Source organism: Ischnura elegans, chromosome 4, assembly GCF_921293095.1.
Source record: "Ischnura elegans chromosome 4, ioIscEleg1.1, whole genome shotgun sequence".
Classification (NCBI taxonomy): domain Eukaryota; kingdom Metazoa; phylum Arthropoda; class Insecta; order Odonata; family Coenagrionidae; genus Ischnura; species Ischnura elegans.
In genome coordinates this window covers 5,750,341-5,769,879 of record NC_060249.1, presented here as the reverse complement: position 1 = coordinate 5,769,879, position 19,539 = coordinate 5,750,341, and the positions used below count along the sequence as shown (strand labels likewise).

The following is a 19,539-nucleotide window of genomic DNA, read 5'->3' as shown; positions in this document are numbered from 1 at the left end:
ATAAAGGGGATTGTTTGGGGAGATTTGGTAAGAAAAAAAAATCAGCCGCAATAAGGAAATCGAGCTAAAGTTAACTGAGGTATTTTCTTAAATCCCTCTTAAGTCAATTTGCCCTTTAAGGAACTTCTACAAAGCTCGACGAAGATTTTTACCTCGGTATCTTGCATTCAAGACTCTACCACTCAACTCTCTTTAGCGAAGTGAATGGTGCACCGTGCTATGACGTCAGAAGGCGTTTCAGGTCACGTGACTTCAAGCGATATTCGAGCATTTTTAATTACCAATTATTGACGTTTGCAGAGTACCAGGAGAGTTTTGGCTTATATATTTGGAATCGTGAGAAAATTTCCTATTCAATGAGACTAACTAGCATGATGAACAAATTTCGTGCATGTTCCCCATTACAAAGTTTTCTTTACTTTTCATAAGAGATGGGTCGGTTCCATTTCCCAGTTCTTGGCTATGGAACTGGTGTCGAGAACCGATCGCATAAAGTCGGTTCTTTGGAACGGGCTCAGTGCGGTGGCGAGGATTTGAATTTGGCGCCCAAAGTCGAAATGGTTTGCAGCATATTCAAGTCCAAAAAGTGAATGAAAAGATTTAAAAATGCATATATTACTTTCCGATTGCATGGCATCCACGTTTTTTTCTTAGGAGAGTTGCTCGCTAATACGTGCATTTAAGTATTCGTCAGTTTGTCATTCTGGTCAGCCTTACAACATTTCTGTAGCCGCAGCCGCTTTCAAACAAGCTGACTTTTTGCCTGCTGCCATGCACGGCACTGTTCTTTCAACCTACCAGGGCTCTATGTCAAACAAGTCGATTCGCACCTTTGATGGCACGGTGCCCATTTCAAACCAGCCCGGCGATGCCACGTCTCCGGTGTGAAATATATTATCTCTCCGTGTGACAAATTTCTGGTTCCCGCTGCCGCCTTGTGAGGTGACCTTGAGGCGAGTTGAGCGCTGATACGACGCAGGCTGCTATCGGGCAGCTGAGTACCCTGCTGGCTGGTAGCGCTTGGCTTAAATAAGGATTATTAATACCTTATCAAATGAGGAAAACTTTCCGACCTTAGCCAGTTTTAATAAGTGATTATTAAGACATGTTTCCCTGAGCCCTGCGCCTCATGCATGCATTGGTAACCATAGACAACGTATAACTCCTATCTAGTCACATAGAAACTAGGTCCCTGTGACGTCACGTGGAGTGGCATCGCATGGGCGCCAATCTGGCCTTTTTCAAATACAGTTAAAATTGACCATTGCCATTCGTCGAAACTGGGAATTATAAAACCAAGTTATTTATTTATTATAAATCCAGTAATAGTGGGTAACGAATCGCAATCAATGCCTTTCGTTTTCTTTGATGAAGGAAACTACCCTATTATAAAAAAAAGAAAAAGAAAACTAGGCCACCATCAACACACCCTCGACATACACATAAATCGTCCTCCAGGATAGGGTGTATTAAAATAGTATTCATAGGGTTTGAACCCTATTCATCCCCCGCCACACGCCTATTGAGGCATATTGCCATGTGAAATGTAAATAAAGGTTTGTAATGTGTCCGAAATAAGAAGAGTAAACTTCTCCTATTCCTTGCTTTCTGACACCTTTTCAAATGAGGATAAAAAATGGACCATTGCCATTCGTCTAAACCGGTATTTCTAAAACGAAATAATTTGTATATTATGAATACACTAATGGTGGGTAACGAACCGCAATCAATGACTTCCATTTTCTTTGATGAAGGAAACTACCCTATTATCCACTTTCAATGTGCCACAAGAGAGTATAAAAGTTTTTTTTGACAAAACATTGCCTTTAATTTTAGATTTCACATCTTTCCTAAAAATTGGGGTAAAAATAGTGGTGGTGGATACATTATTTGCTTTAAACTGGAGCAAAAACCAAATGAGGATATTCCGCGGCCGGGCTGGGCGGCTGCGTTGACTTTTTATACATATCCCATCTTTGAAAGCAAGGTAGCAAGTTGGAGCAAGATTTCTCTTTTGGATCACTTAGTTAAGATTCAGGTCTTTCTTTCCATATGAATTTTACGATCGAGTCTCGTCGCCCTCATAAAGTTTTTTTCCACTTTATGTCAAAAATAATCCAAAAACAATGCACTTTAGAATGTTTAATTATAATATGAAAAATTGATAAAAATAAATAAACCATCCCGTATAATTCTTAAGGAAGGTTTATTCTTTTAGAAAATATGCGTTGAAATTTATGAAAAACCATATTAACGGCTCACTAGCAAAAGTAAATACCCGATTTTTGCAAAAATTTGGAATTGAATATTTTTATAATTTTTTCTTGTCTTTAACGGATTCTAATGATTTAATGGGTGAACCAATTATTTAAATAGCCATAGTTCCTTGATCCTTGGACATTATTCTATCGGACTGTACCATTTTTGTTTACCAAAAAAATATTGAAAATTTAGGGTTTTGTCAAGCTTTTTTCGATTTCCGCCCACTGTGCCCTGTGACTTGATATTTTCCTGTGGGGTCTCGGAAAGGAAAAAAAACGGCAGAGGCATTAGCTGATGGAGGTCCGAGTGTAGCTCCGTTAAATCTACGACGTGGTTATTATCCTATGGCACCGAAATTGCCCCGATTGTGGTCCAATCTCTTGGGAAGGTTCATGCTATGTGCCTGTCTTGTTTTGCCTAAAAATTTTCCACGGTTGCGATTCTATTGCAATACTCCTGTGAGAGCTTTTAAACAAAATTTTTCGCGAGTAGGACTAGCATCGTAGAGCAATGGCGTGTGCGAAGAGAGGATCGGAACTCTTTCTACTCCCTCTTATGCCGCTATTACCACTGCAGTTATCAAAATTTCCTCTTTCAATTTAGTATTGAAAGAGGAAATTTCGATAACTGTCGAAATTCCAGGCATACGCCTGCAACACCGCACAATAGGATAAAAAATGCCGCAAAATTTCGATGCTCAAAATAGGGGTGCACCTCTTACACATGCTTATACGGTACTTTCCAAAAAATAGTAATACTCATAATGCAACCGGAACAACTAAATGACATGTACCTGACAGACTACCCCCAAAAAGGACCCTTTTTCTCCCTATCCAAAATCCACAACAAATTACCACCTAATATGAAATACCTTCATCTGTATCATTTGAAAACGGTCTGTAGAAATATTTACTGAGCAACAACTACCATGGCCTAAAGGACTTCATGTGATTTTTTTCCATTTGTAACTAAACTTTAGTAACTATTCACATTTCATTTATTGTAACTATAATTACTATTATTTTATTTTTTGATGAATTCCATTGTCACCAATACATGTGATCTCTAGGAAAAATAAACATTACTATTATTATTATTTTCTTTTTTCCCCACAGTATTTTTGTTGTTATGGCATTGTACGGGTTACACCAAGTACTCTCGTCTTTTCATTTTAAATTTAAAAATTTGCTTACTATTCAACAAGTATTTAAAATCACTGCTTTTTGTATCACAAGGAACAAGTTTTTTGGTAATTCAATATTTTTTTAGACCTTGATGCATTATTTATTTATTATTATTATCTTCTGTGATTAAGCTCAAAGCTTGTCCCTCACATGAATTGAATGCCTGAAGCTTAAATTCGCTCTCATGCATTGGCTATTGAAAACAATGATAGTTGCACGTCTGAAAAGTTAAATTCATACTGTAACAATTTGGCTATTGCAGAGACAAAGTTATTTTTTCATGCAGAACTAAACAAATAGCATTTAGTTTATGATAAAAATTGAAGTATTGATAACATAACATCTAAGAGCAATCAGAGCATTGCTGGCTTCTAATCATACTGCATACTGTGTGAACTGCCACGTGGGAGATAAGACGTGTTGCAGATCCTTCCAATGGGCTCTCATCAGAATCAACGCACCTAGCAGAGCTGCTTCCCCTCGCTCTCATCGTCCACCACTGCGCTGCGCCTGTCGTGCGTATCTCCACCCTCCTCCTCCTCCTTCCCTCCTTGTGCACTGCACCAATGCACCTCTCCTGCCTTGCCTCCTGGTGCCTGGTGCAGTTGGAATGCACAACTGGATGCCTCCCCTGATGTGCATGCATAGGGGGAACTGCTGCTGATCGCAGGCAGCAGCAATTGCTGTCCGCATGAAGGCTTGGCTGCCGTGGCCAATGCTTCATCAGCCACCAAAGACACTTGACTCAGACCATTCTGTGAGCATGAAGATGACCCTTTGCTGAAAATACTGCTTGGCTTCTGGAACAATCCCAAGAGACGCTCCAAACTTGATGCATTCTTTGGTTGCTCTGGCTCCAAACTGCGGGGAGGCGTCACGCTAGAGAACTTGCGTATTCGCCCCGGGACAGAGAAGGGCGATGCCTCGATGCTTTGCTCACCCTCCTCCACCCTCTGCTCCCCCCCTCCAAAATCCCACGACGCCTCGCTGGGGCATGGGGGGGCCGGGGTCACGCAGTCCTGCTGGCACTTGAATCCAATGGTGACATTGCCGGTGGACGTAGTGACCAGGGTGGGGGGGGGCTCGGAGACCAGTGTGACCTTGAAGCGGGAGGAGGGGGAAGAGGGGGGGAGCGGGGGTGGTGGGGGAGGTGGAGGGGGGTCAGGGACGCGTGACACGTGGAATCGCGATGAGGGGGAGGGCACGGGACTGGAGTGGGGGGAAGGAGTGGGGGAGGGGGAGGGTGAGGGGATGGGGCTGGGCGCAGGGCTGCGCAGGCGACACCCCAAGCGCCGCGCCTCCATTGGCTGCAGCAGCCCACTCCCCCAGCACCCTGAAATGAGACAATGGATTCAAAGTCACTCCACACACGTGCACTCAAAAATTGTTGACTCACCCAGAGCAAAATATGTAATTTAAGTTACTTCCACGCTAAGAATTTTGCCACCCAGCTTTGCATGAAAAACAGCGGTATCTTTCGGATCTTGGGAAATGATAACTCGATTCATAGATCTTCACTTCTCAGTGAGTACATATGAGTGTCCGTAACAAGTAAGAACGGACCACTTATTACCAACGCATGTCCTTAAGAAGAACTTAATAATAATTTAATATCTATGTACCAAAGTTTAGAAGAGAACTCTGCAATTTTGATTATACAAGGACTTAAATGCAATACAAAGTAGCTGTACATGATGGTAGGGGTGGGGGTAGAGCAAGCTACCTGGTAGAAACAATGAGTGGGATGAATCTGAGGCTCAGGTGGGTGTGCCGCTGAAAATTAATGCAACATTGTTCACACTTTACACATTGCCTAAATTACATGAAAAATATATTTATTAGACAGGAACATTACAAATAATTGACTATTTTTGGCCTATGTGATCTATCTCACAACCAATCACTGTGCTGACGGAAGCAGTTGTTTTAAGCATAACATGCATATTGCTCTCTTGAATACATGTACTGGAAATGGCATTAAATGGATAAGAATTTTTACATAAGACAGAAATCCATATTGTCAATATTACTGCAGAGTGGAGAGCAAACATTTTTTAGCGAGGTGGCGTGTTCCTTTAGGATATTTGAAAGAGATATTAGTCGAATCAACAATATGACCTAAGTGTCTCGATAAAGTACTAGTATTCCTGTAATTGGCTAATATATTGTTTGAATCCTCTAACGAATTTCATAATTACACGCCAAAATCCAGCGTTTCCTGGGACATAGGCAACCTAGCCAAACATCCCTGCATCGATCACTTTCCCACATTTATCGTTTTTTTCGTCCATCCCCCTGAAAAACGATAAATCGAGGTTCCACTGTATTCAACACCTTCAGATACAACGAGTGCTCAGTTTTGCGAGTAATTTCTGAGGGGTTATGAGCACTCGTTAAATCGGGCTTCTACTTTACGTGGCAGTCAAGTTGCCTCATAACCTATGACAGCAAAAATGATATCTCACACCACATTGCTTTCAAAAAGCTCATTTCCACTTGCTCCAAACTCAACTAATGATTAAAATTAACATTACTGACATTCAGTTAAGATGACAAGATAAATTACTTCAGAAGGTCAGCTATACAGGATGCATGACAAGTAATGTTTTTGGCCATTGTGCTGCAATGTATTTAGACTCATATGCAAACAAAGAATAAGATTTGAGGCAAGCAATCCCGCTAATATGCGTAAAATGAGAGTAATTCTGTGTGTAGTTAACACAAGTTCATGATTTAAGTTCACAATCAAGAGAATTTGAAGTTTCTTTGATAAGCAGGCTGAGCAGCATTGGGATGTTTCCCCAAAGAACGAATTTGAGCCAATTGTTGAAATTGTGCCCATCGAAATTGCACTAAGCAAGACATGGGAGCTTACTTTTAAAATGGACAGTAAATTTGTATTTATTTAAGTTGTTACAAACATAAATAAGGCATTCAAATACGAAGAGATTGAGCACAGTCATCAGTTTGAGCTGGCAAAATATGTAGTTGACTGCAGTGACCACCCACGACTGAATAAGTATTAATTAAGATTTATTAATCCTTGACAGACTGCCATTGAACTCCTGAAATTATGTGCAATGTGTACTATGTTCCAGCATACACTTAGAAATCAAGTACTAATCATGCATGGGTGCCAGAAACCAAAAAAGCATACTTGGATCCATCAAGTTATCCTTACCTTTCCTCATGTCATCGCAAGGTGGACTGCCTCGCATGAGTGTCTCGCACGTCAGCGATATCTTCCTCAGGTTAGCTGTTGTAGGGCAAAGCACCACACGTTGCACAGGCTGAGATGTCTCCTTCACACTGCGACCCTCCCTAGCATTGTGCTCACTGTACTCACGAATCTCCCGCACCAATGCAACATACTGCTGCAGGGCTTCCTCACCTCCATCCTGCAACAAGGCAAGCGACGCACCTCAAAAACAAAGTCACCCATCTGAACGCAACACACATGCACTACATTGTGCACATGAAACACCTCAACAACTACATTGAAAAACTGTCCGCATTTCGTCAGCATCTTGGAACTACATTTCGATTACAGTAGCACCTCCATCTATCACTCCCACATCGACCATTTTTCCCCATCTATTGTGCGTAATGCCAGGTCCCAAATAAATATCCAAGAAGATAATAATAATAATGATTTTAATGTCATTCAGCCTTTACAGCAATAGACAACATCAAGCTTACATCTAGAGATATTATAACAGTATGCATTGTAGCTTTATGCAATTTAAAACCAAGAACATTACACAAATTCATGTACAATTTTCTTTACACATTGACAGCAATTATAAAAGACCAGCAATCCCATCCCTAGATTTTTGTTTAAAAAAATTCCTTGGGTCTTGCAACAAGCCAATCGAATGTTTTATTTTTGAAATTATCTGCAGAAATATCTACCATACTACATGGGAATTTATTGTAGATTCTCATCCCTATGTTCTTGTAGTTGTTAAAAGATGTGGATTACCTGAAGTATGGTAAGTTAAGTTTGTTGCTATTCCTGGTGTTATGACAGGGAATATTTTGTCTCTGAAGTGGATGAGGTAAATTATTCTTTGTATGTAATAAAACAGAGTAAATATACAAATTAACAACTGTCAAAATTTTAAGTTCGATGAACAAAGGCTTACAGTGAGCTAATTTATCAGCATTCATCATGATATGAATTACTTTTTTCTGCTACAGAAGGATTTCATTAGTACAATTGCAGTTACCCCAGAGTACAATTCTGTAGGTGACTATGCTTTGAAAAAATACAAAATAAGCAGTCCGAACATAATGATCTGAAACGTGATTTTTTAACTGTTTAAGTAAAAAAATAACTCAAGAGAGTTTTCCAGTGAAGAAATCAATGTGGTACTCCCAAGAGAGTTTACTATCTATTAGTACTCCTAAAAATTTAATGTGAGTCATATAATAGGGTAGTTTCCTTCATCAAAGAAGACGAAAGGCATTGGTTGCAATTCGTTACCCACCATTAGTGTATTCATAACATACAAATTATTTGGTTTTAGAATTCCCAGTTTAGACGAATGGTAATGGTCAATTTTAACTGCATTTGAAAAAGGCCATATTGGCGCCCATGCGATGCCACTCCACGCAATGTCATAGGGACCTAGTTTCTATACGAGTAGATAGGAGTTTTACATCGTCTGAGATTGCAATGCATGCATGAGGCAGAGACTTCAGGGAAACATCTCTTAACACTTTCAATGCTGACCATGTAAAACTCAAAATCGTCCCCCGGTGCGGCTGTTGTTTTTTAATGCAAAACGCATGCATGGGTGCCAAAAGAGCTGGGAAAAATAATGAAAAAATTTTCTTTGCCCTAATTTGTTAGCTATGAATTTTTTTATTTATGACGTGATATCACGTCACCCGCACAGCGGGATATTAACGTAATGCGGGTTGCATACTGTCAGATTTTTCCCCGCGCCACCGTTTTCTTTCAATTTTTTTTCTGAGCTATGTATCCAAAAAAATATGAGGAAAATGAATTTGTAATGTTCTACTGGTATCGCCATTAGTATTTTGCCACTGCCATAGGGAAATTTTTGGCTTAGATGGATGTAATGCAAGTTATAAGTGCAAGGAGTCGCCGTGAACAGCTGTTTGATTCTGATGGTAATTCTGCGCAAGATATTTCGGCGTATTCCTTGTACTAGTAATTCTTAAGTATCGGAGTAGGGTTCTGTAATATTGAATAATTTCTGCATTTTCATCTCAAGCCACTATTCTCGTCACAAATTCCTTTACTTGTTTCATGTTTTCAGCTCCAATTCCTTTATTCCCATACTTCCACCCGTAAGCATCAGATATTTAACAAAAATGGTTTTCACATACCATTATGTATTCCCTTTACTGCAGGTACTTGAGATGGGTGGCACTCCGCTTGCGAGATTATTTTCTGATGGTGTATAAGGGTTTCTCTTGACGCACATCACTCCTGCCGGCTGTTCTAAGGTTGGAGGGGGTACGGAGATGAAGCGAGGGGTGATAGTAAGATTTAGTCAGTCCACTTGTAAGAACTAGGAATAACTTTTTTGGAGATGCCATCGGTATATCAAAAAGATGGGGAAGGTATGGGGAAAGATTTTGCTGTTACGTGTCCTTTTTTGGTCATTGGGGTATAGACTCCGTTGCCGAAATAAAAATGGATGTGGAAACAGAAATAATCAACCCATAACTTCCTCATTACTATATTCTGAACTCAAGCCAATAACATATTTTTGCAATATGATGTTACCGAGTTAGAAATTAATGCATAAAAACTGGAACTAATAGTATTTGCAAGCAAACATCTTACAAGTAATCTTCACTTAGGCCACGTATCGCGGTTCTTACTACGAATATTCTGCGAAAATCTGAAAATGATGTAAATTTTTACCGAGTAAACCATTCAATAATACGTATTGCTAGGAATAGATTTGCAGCATCTATGCCCCTTATTACCTACCCGATTACCGAAAGCAACGATGGCGTTTTCTTTCTAATTACACGAGGGAAAGACTAATTCCATCGAGCTTGGAAATCTCTAGTTACTTCTTATTTATGAAAGAGCCCTAGTCTATTGAAAAAAGGAATCACATGACATGAAAAAATATTATATTTACCCAAAAAAAATTCAATACAATCGAAATGATGACCATTTTCAAATTATATATTATATACAACTACGTACAGTCATGTATGTTTTACCAATGTAGGGAATACCTCTCTCACAAATTTTATAACAATATATTTAACCTATAATACTATTGCAATATATGATACAAAAATATATAATACTATTCATGCCTTCTTATGAAAGAAAGAAAAAAGCACGGGATAGAGTAGAGGAGACCTAGCAGCCAATGTAGATATCTGTGGTCTCTTTCTTACGCCCAAGAGTGCTTGCACCGCAATAGTGCAATACTTGCACCATCGATTCTTCTTTCTGCCACCTTCCTCTTGGATGAGTCCAGGGAAGTGGGATTGAGATATTGATGGTAAAAGTGGCTTTGGATAAGGAATGTAGGATGGAAGAATAAAGGATCTAATGACAGAAAGACGGAATTTATAAAGGGAAATCTTTCCGGCGGGTTCACGATAAATGAAAAAGCGTGCATAGCTTTCGGGAAGGAATTATTAGGGAATCAATGGAGGAGTGAAATGAATCTAAAAGGGACGGATTTTTTTAGAGAAAATACTCAGGCTCTGAATTGTTTGGACTGGTGTTCGGTGAAAAATGAAGGGCTGGAAGAATGCTAAAGAATCAATCACGACTCATATATTTCCGAAAGCAAAGCAGGTCAAATAAGATAGCAATGCTCCAATAGTCGGATATATTGGTTATAGGAATACCTAACTTGTGAAATATTAGGCCTATGAAGGTAAAACTCTTCATAGGTCAATGAGGAACTTGCATGGGTCGTAGATTGCTCTAAAAACTATTTTGAATAAGTCAAATGGATACATTAGCTCGCAAAAATACCTTCAGTTTCTCCATTCAACATCAAAAGAAATAAAAAAATTGCATTTAAAATCGAGAAAAATTTCTCTGAGCCGACCACTGCGCGAAGATACCCGAGCGTTGCCGAGGCCAGGCGTGACGTCATAGGTGCCTAAACAACCGTGGGGAGTAGGGAAATACGCTGAGCGCTTGGTGTAAAATTTGTTTTGAGGGAGTATTTAGCCGCTCATCGTCACTTTATTTTGTTCTGTTGTTCTTGGGCAAGTTTTCCTATTGCTATTGTGCCTAGATTATTACTTGGGATATTAATAATGCGGCATCAGGATGATGAAGTACAAGCGTTTCACTTCGTGTGTTTTAGTTATCAGAAAAATGGATGATAACGTTGCCACTCGTTCGAATAGTACACCTGAAATTCATCTACGTCTACATAATACCCCGCAAGCCGCCTATAAGGCGTGTGGCATGGGATGTTAGGACACCAGCCTTTTTTTAGGACACCAAAAATTGATGCCATGACCCTCATGGAATTTGTTAAGACAAATTATTGCTATACGTTGGCGGCAAATCGAGTTGTAAAAGAAACTTGTAATACTGGAGGATAACGATCGTAAGCTGTGCTGTTGACATTAGAGTAAGCAGTAAGCTGTGCTGTTGAATTTGGCAACGCCGGATTAGCGGAGAAGGTAGTCCTATCCGTCCTACGGTACGAACATGGCCATGGGTACGAATTCACAGCAAAACAGTCTGCACACAATCCACATGTGAGATCGCGATCGGTTCCGCTGCCAACACACACACAAGCTACAACCTATTTCAATAATATAGGTAAATCCATAAACAATATACTAGCATATACCATAAAAATATAGCGGGAAATAGGCAAATACTCTTATCAAAAACTGGATGTCACTGTCACATTCTTATATTCATCACGTACAACTTACAATAACAGAACTCGTTATGATGAATACAACTATTTATTCACTGATTTAAACCCTTAAATTAGCCCACACAAGTGACTTTTCTCACTACTATTCGTTGAAATAATGGAATAACAAACTTCACACACAGTTTTTATTTCAATAGCGTGATCGTGAAATGTCATATCTACGGTGAACAACGGAGATTAGCACGCCACTGACAAGTTTTACACTACTGTTAGACATTTATCGATAGCGTAATAGCACTTTTTACAATTCAATCACGATGGTACACTATGACAACTCTTGGCCGATATTTTTCAACCTTGTCAAACTTTGTGCATTACAACCACTGGCACTGTGATTATTAGCAGTAGCTTAACGGGAGACGTCACGTTGAAAATAACACTATTTTGGCACAAAAATGTTCCTAGATGTCTCCAATCAGCGAGCAAAAGTTGCATTGACTGGAACTCACCCCATAATACAAGCACAGACAGTCCTAAACGGCGAATTCTACGGTACCTACGAATAAACGGATGAAGTTATTGTATATAAAAGCATAGCGGACATTAGTAAACATCAAAATCGTTCTAATTACATACTTAAATGAATGATATGCCGTCGATAACATCAACTTACAATTAACGTATCCCCCTTCCAACGGCCTTGGCTCAGACTCCTACAACGATGTTATTTAGGCATTGTAAAATTTTTGGTTTAACTACTCCAGTTTTATATTTTATGCCCTTACTCAGATATTAATATTATAAATAATGCAAACTATGAGGGCTTCCAAGCCTCTTTCGTCGGATATTTATCTTTAAATAGAAAATTATCAACACGTCTAACAAACGAAGCTCTCACAACTGCTGGCAACTATTACAAACAATCACAACAATAGCTTCGCGTGATGTTTAGGCACCTTTGACGTCATCGAGGCTTCGTCGGCAGTGGCTTGGGGGGTGAGGTAGTTTTTCCCGCGCTTTAAAATTCGTAATATTTATCATTAAATATCTCGCGAAGGAAAACTCAGATAAACATGCGGTTTTCTTTGTTGTATTCAGAAAATAATTTTCTGTCCGCCTGTGAAATAAAAAAAATTCATGCAAGTTCCCCATTGTTTCCAATCCCTTACCTATTCTTTCGGAGATTATAAGAAAGTATGTATGTCTGTATACGAAAGAGGGTGTCTGGGAAATGGAGACGGAAAAAACATTTGGGTCGTTGGAAGGGAGTGGAGTGTTGAGAGCTGGGTTTTCTATGAGAGTGATATTTTTAGGTGTCACTGAACTACGGGTCCACCGCAAAGGACGTTCGGATGGAGGAGGACTGACGGTATTGTTAGAGGGTTCAGGGAAAGAATAGGACAAAGGGGATGGGCCAGGGATTGACATAAAGGGATCGGGCGTAGAAGGAGGCAACGGAGTACCTGACTGGGAAGGTTCAACCTCCTCCCCACCCTTCTCCCCTCTAATTTATAGCTCGGAGTCTTCAGAGAATGCCTGATCCCGCTCTCTTCCAGGAGCTCCTGCTATTCCTTCTTCGTGTACATTCGTCTAGAGACAGCAGAGAGCTAAGAAGGAAATGTTTGTGTCCTTGCGGAGGTTTCCTCCCTCGACGTCGATGGCTGCAGGTCCTGATGGAAGGTCAAAGACTGCTGATCATCTGCAAAAGCTGATGAATAGAGAATTTCACCTCTTTCAGGTGGCATCGACTACCAGCCAGCATGAAAAATTTTCCGTTTTACTCCTCGCTTCCGTACCATCTGCAATAAATACATTGTATTTCATTGGATTTCACAGTTATCAGGAAAATAAAAGCATTTTTATAAAGAAACTCCTCAGCACTTCTTCGCCAATCCATAGGATAATGTGCAAACAGTTATTTGCAATTATAATAAGAATGTTTATAGGTGCATAATATACATAAATGAACAATAAATATTATAAATAACTTCCTTCACTCTCGTAATATTGCCGCTTGTCGATCCCCTCCCTGCTTAGGAGTTGCACTGATAAACAAATTAAGGGTGCAAAAGCTAGAGATATGTTACGTTGCATAAATAAAATGTAATGGCATTTTCAAATTTCCTTTAAGTTTAACTAATGACAGTACTTCATATATTAATTGAATAAAACTTATTAACATCAAACAATAAAGGTTCGAAAAATACTAGGCTCGCAAGAAAAAAAAGGAAGGATGGAAAAAAATATCTATATTCTCGCTTAACATTATTAAAATAGAAAAAAATTAATAAACACACGTAAATAAGTTCCAGATAGTAAATACTTATGATTTGTAAAATAAAACTCAAATAAAATTTGTCATACTCACGCATTAATAGAAATAAATAAAAATAACAGCATAAAATACAGGGGGAATATGAATGGAAATTGGCTTACCTTAAGATAAAAGAAAAAATTTCTCCTGATCCTCCCAGGAAAGGTTGCTTGAAACGGCGTTCACAAATGCGCTACTAGATCCCTGCTGAGTAACTTAGGGGGGCAAAATAACATACTATAACTTAACCGAGCACTTACGGAGGGCCGGAACCCTCGGGGTACGCATGACGTGATATCACGTCATCAGCACCAGGGGATAGCCCACCATGACGTGATATCACGTCATGCCGCACTCAAGGTGTTAATAATCACCTATTATAACTGTCTAAAGTCGGAAAGTTTCCTTCGTTTGATAAGGTATTAATAGTCCTTATTTAAGCCAAGCGCTACCTGCTAGCAGGATACTCTGCTACCTGTTAGCAGCCAGCATTGCAGCGGCGTACAATATCCTCGCCCCAAGGTCACCTCACACAGTAGATGTGGGAACCAGAATGATGTCACACGGGGTTTTCCCAGCATTCAAACTTAGCCGTCGCATTTTTGCATGCTTCAAAATTTTCACTTTTCATTTAATCACGAAAAATAGATATCGTCATTAAAAATCTAAAAGTGTGAAATACATACTCAAGGAGTAATATTCTTTCGATTTAGGCAATAAAAAAATAATAGGAAACCACCCTATTATCTTCTGGTGTATTTCTTAAACTAAAGTACAGCTCTTGGCTCTTACTTTGATTCAACATAAACCCATTGGCTTGAAGCCATAAAGCAGCTTGAGTCATTGTATTTTCAGTGGTATTTTTAAGAGTTTGTACATTAGAACTGTACAAAAAAAGGTAGTGTCGTCAGCATATAAAATGGAGTAAGAATTAAGCGAATAAGACAAGTCATTAATCATTACCACATATAGAAGAGGGCCCAACACTGAGCCTTGAGGCATACCAAAATCAACATAAGCCAAACCAGAGTTAACTTTATTTACAAAGACCACATGCTTTCGGTTTTCCAAATAGGAGCTGAACAGTTTCCAGCTAGTACCCTTTACACTATAGTGAGTTAATTGATGTAAAAGAATAGAATGTTCCACACAATCAAATGCTTTACTCAGGTCACAAAATGTGGCCTGAGCAAACTCTTTATTTTCAAAAGAATTTATAATGTTATCAATTAATGAGACCATTGCACCTGTTGTTGATCTGCCCTTAACAAACCCAAACTGAGAATCACTGATTAATTTAGATGATGTCTCCATGTTTCTGGGCTTTACCGCGTGGATTTTCTTTGTGACGACAGTTTCTCCAGTATTCCAACCGGCATCTTCAGGTCGATGTCATTAATCATTACCATAACGACCTGAAGACGCCGCTTGGAATACCGGAGAAACTGTCGTCACAAAGAAAATCCACGTGGTGAAACCCAGAAACATGAAGACATCATCTAGACAACGCCACGGAAAACTACTCATCAACTCATTAATTTACTTCGGTCAAGGTAGTCATAAAACTGCTCAAGCATAATGGTCTCTAGGATTTTGGCAAAAACTGGAACTAGAGAGATGGGACGATAACTTTCTGGACAATCTCTAGGTCCCTTTTTATAAACTGGAACTACTTTAGAAACTTTCAATACATCTGGAAAATGTCCTTCAACTAAACATTTATTCAAACAGAATGTCAGTGGATAAACAATACAATCAATGATATATTTAATTAAATTCGTAGATAAATCATTGATATCTTTACTATGAGATGACTTAAGTTTACGTACAATTATTACAACATCCAGAGGGAAGACTTCCTGGAATAAGAAACCATTATTTAGAGGTTCAACACATTTCTCGAGTAAACTATGAGCAGTAATGTTAGGTTTAATAATGTTACTGTGAACTTCATTAACTGATTGCACAAAGTAATCATTGAAAGTACCCTTGTAGCACCAAAAGGATTATATCTGTATATTTAAAGATTTTGAAATACATTGGTATACATATTCGCAAATCTGTATATCATACATATTTTATACATGTCTGATGGTCCATAGTTACACCATAAGGATATTAATTGTATATTTTAAAGATTCTGGTATACATCATATACAGATACACATATCTGTATTGTATACATATTAATCATATATTTTAAAATCTCTGCTTCTCTTAGTGGATATTTATAATTTGAGATTTATTCCTGAGTCCAATAAAAAAATTAGATTACAAATTTTTCCCCATCATATCACGTACTTATGTTAATATTACAGACTAAAACCTTTCATTACCTAAAACGGATTATTTTGAACCTTGCACGAACACGATCGGCGGCCATCTTCTATGACTTCATCTTCTATTTGACGAAATCAAACATCGCTTCAAACTTTGTTTACATTCGTAGTTACAGTATTGTGTGCCTTGTATGTGCCGTAAAATAGTGCTTTACAAGCAAATTTACATTTAAGTGCGTTATGGAAGAAATAATACGTGTTTCGAAGATAAGACTGGCGAAAAGGGATCGAGAGAATACTATTTCATGCCATTTTGTATCCATCAAAATGAATTCAACGCCGGATAAAGCTTTTGTAAACAGACCAATTACACCGGATTCGCAGAAAAAGTGGGTCTTAGCGGCACAAAGAGATTTAAAGAAGATGCCTTTGTCAGCATTAACCCTTCTCACTGCTGTGCTGGCCATTTTAATGTAAGTAAATGGAACGTTATTTTCATGACCTGTGTATCTACCCTATCTGGACAATCAATGAATAACTACTTTCAATCCAATAATTAATTAAGATTATTCGTCTCTGCTTACAATTTAGCTTGATCTTTCCTTTTGCTGGCATAGAGGAAGTGCAATCCTTTCAGACAGATTTAGTTGAAAATATTAGTTTTCTCGCGAATTCACATTGTTAATAGCTCTTTGTGGCAAGTATAGTCTCTCTCAATTATCTCGTGTATATATATGGAGGGTTTTACTTGAAAATGAATAAATATTGAGAATATGTCGAATAATTTTACTAATTGATAACCATTTTAAAATAAAAACCATCGATTTAATTTTCTGCGATTGTAATCATGTAGGTAGGTATTGATTTGTGTTTTTATTATACATATTTTTCACTAATGCCTTACAGTTGGAAGAGGACGCAGAATACTACATATACTGGAAAATGATGGGAGGCCTTTTAAGGATAAGGAAAAAGAATAATGCCTACATCGGAACATATCAGTTTCTCCAGGTTGCCCCGTAATTGTGATGAGAAAAATTCTTCAACTCCTCCAGGACCATGATGAGCCCAAGGAGGTGCGAATACTATCCCCGGAGAGGATAACGTGAAGGCTGATGAAGATAATTCGAATCCATTGATGCAAGAGGACTACATTCTTCCTAGCACAAGTGTGGCTCCCACTTCTACAGAAAAGTACTGACTCGAATGAAGTACATATAGGGGCAATGTGTGCTAAGTGACAAGTGGCTGTTCTTGAACAATAGGGTGGTTTCCTATTATTTTTTTATTGCTTAACTCAAAAGATTATTACTCCTGGAGTACGTATTTCACGCTTTTAGATTTTTCAATGACGATATCTATTTTTCATGATTAAATGAAAAGTGAAAATTTTCAAGCGCGCGAAAACGCGACGGGTAAGGAAATCTCTCCATGTGATGTATTTCTGGTTCCCCCTCCCGCCTTGTGAGGTGACCTTGATCGAGGCTCTGAGCGCTGATAGGACGCAGGATGCTAGAGGGTAGCTGAGTACCTTGCTGTCTGGTAGCGCTTGGCTTAAAAAAGGTTTATTAATACCTTATCAAACGAAGAAAACTTTCCGACCTTAGCCAGTTTTAATAGGTGATTATTATGACATGTTTCCCTGACCTCTGTGCTTCATGCATGCATTGGTAATGTCAGACGATGTAAAACTCCTATCTACTCGTATATAAACTAGGTTCCTGTGACGTCACGTGGAGTGGCATCGCATGACCGCTAATATGGCCTTTTTCAAATGAGGATAAAATTGACCATTGCCATTTGTCTAAACCGGTATTTCTAAAACGAAATAATTTGTATATTATGAATACAGTAATGGTGGGTAACAAATTGCAATCAATGCCTTTCGGTTTCTTTGATGAAGGAAACTACCCTATTGCAACTTCTCCAGTCAAAGTTGAAAATTAGTCTCTTGCTTTGCCCACCCTTGCAAAAAACTTTTAAAGTGACGTTTGTGATAGTACTTCCAATAAAAACTTGAATTTGTCATTTGAAAGTGTCTGTAGTGATTCCTCAGACCATTCAAAGGATGAGGAAAGAAAATAAAGGAAATCAATGTCAAACACATAATATTTTACATAGATATCCTCAATTCTACTTAGGGATTCCAGTTTATATTATTATTCCTTATTACCTGACCGTATTGATGTATCTACTAGTGATCTCATGATATGCTTAAAAAAAATTAAATGATTCCGTAAAGGTTCTGGCCCATGATTTGGCAGTCATTATTCATCTACTAGCCACATTTTAAAGTCTGTGTTGCCTCTCATACATAAGTATTATGAGGGACCTGCTTGAGAGATTGGACACTACTAGGGAAATGCACTACCATTCAGCACAGCGGCACATACATATGGGGGCACAGGGGTCACCCCCCCCCCCTTTGCGGGGATGCCCGCATTGCCAAACATTGCAGAACCATAATAGGGTGGTTTCCTATTATTTTTTTATTGCTTAACTCAAAAGATTATTACTCCTGGAGTACGTATTTCACGCTTTTAGATTTTTCAATGACGATATCTATTTTTCGCGATTAAATGAAAAGTGAAAATTTTCAAGCACGCGAAAACGCGACGGGTAAGGAAATCTCTCCATGTGACGTATTTCTGGTTCCCCCTCCCGCCTTGTGAGGTGACCTTGATCGAGGCTCTGAACGCGCTGATAGGACTGATGCTAGAGGGTAGCTGAGTACCTTGCTGTCTGGTAGCGCTTGGCTTAAAAAAGGTTTATTAATACCTTATCAAACGAAGAAAACTTTCCGACCTTAGCCAGTTTTAATAGGTGATTATTAAGACATGTTTCCCTGAGCTCTGCGCCTCATGCATGCATTGGTAATCTCAGACGATGTATAACTCCTATCCTCTCGTGCAGAAACTAGGTCCCTGTGACGTCACGTGGAGTGGCATCGCATGGGCGCCAATCTGGCCCTTTTCAAATGAGAATAAAAATGGACCATTGCCATTCGTCTAAACCGGTATTTCTAAAACGAAATACATAATTTGTATATTATGAATACAGTAATTGTGGGTAACAAATCGCAATCAATGCCTTTCGGTTTCTTTGATGAAGGAAACTACCCTATTGTAACTTTTTTATATCATTAGAAGCATTGTCTTGTACATGCGTATAATCAGTTAAATAAAACTATCTTAAATGTTGCATAGTAACTTGATTATTTTTCATTACGATAAAAGTATAGGTAGGTAGTTCAAAATATCTTTTGCGCCCCCCTCCCCCCCCTCCCTTTGAGTTTTTTCTGTATCCGCTACTGAGTCAGCATAATTGTTAAATTTGTATTGGATATTTAACCATAGTAGTAGTATAGTATATTTTATTATCCGAAGACCAGATTACACTGATATAGGAGTCGTCAGGTACATAAAAAATATAACACAGGTACATAAAAAATATAACACAGGTACATAAAAAAATATAATAGACAAATAATTTTACACTATTACCCTGAAGAAATTCATCTACGGAATAATATAATTTTTCTAGTAAAAAGCGTTTTGCATGTATTTTAAATGAACCAGAAGTTTTACAATTTTTTAAACTGGATGGTAATTTATTGTACAGGCGTAACCCTATAGTTTTTG

At 38.6% G+C, this 19,539-nt stretch overlaps 1 protein-coding gene across 2 annotated transcripts in view; it reads right to left on the bottom strand.

Moving 5' to 3' along the window:
* The window catches only part of LOC124157018 (protein phosphatase 1 regulatory subunit 37), a 156,678-nt gene that overhangs the window by 10,438 nt on the left and 126,701 nt on the right, over positions 1-19,539 (bottom strand). Inside the window, exons 10-11 of one of the 2 annotated variants that reach the window (XR_006864515.1) lie at positions 6,628-6,844; positions 3,835-4,779 (exon numbers count right to left, since the gene is read on the bottom strand). Coding sequence is in view for 1 of the 2 variants with exons in the window: in XM_046531482.1 (XP_046387438.1) it covers positions 3,908-4,779; positions 6,628-6,844 (1,089 nt within the window). In the remaining variant the exon portion in view is untranslated. The remainder of the gene's footprint in view (positions 1-3,834; positions 4,780-6,627; positions 6,845-19,539) is intronic. The other variant, XM_046531482.1, reaches the window with a different exon arrangement.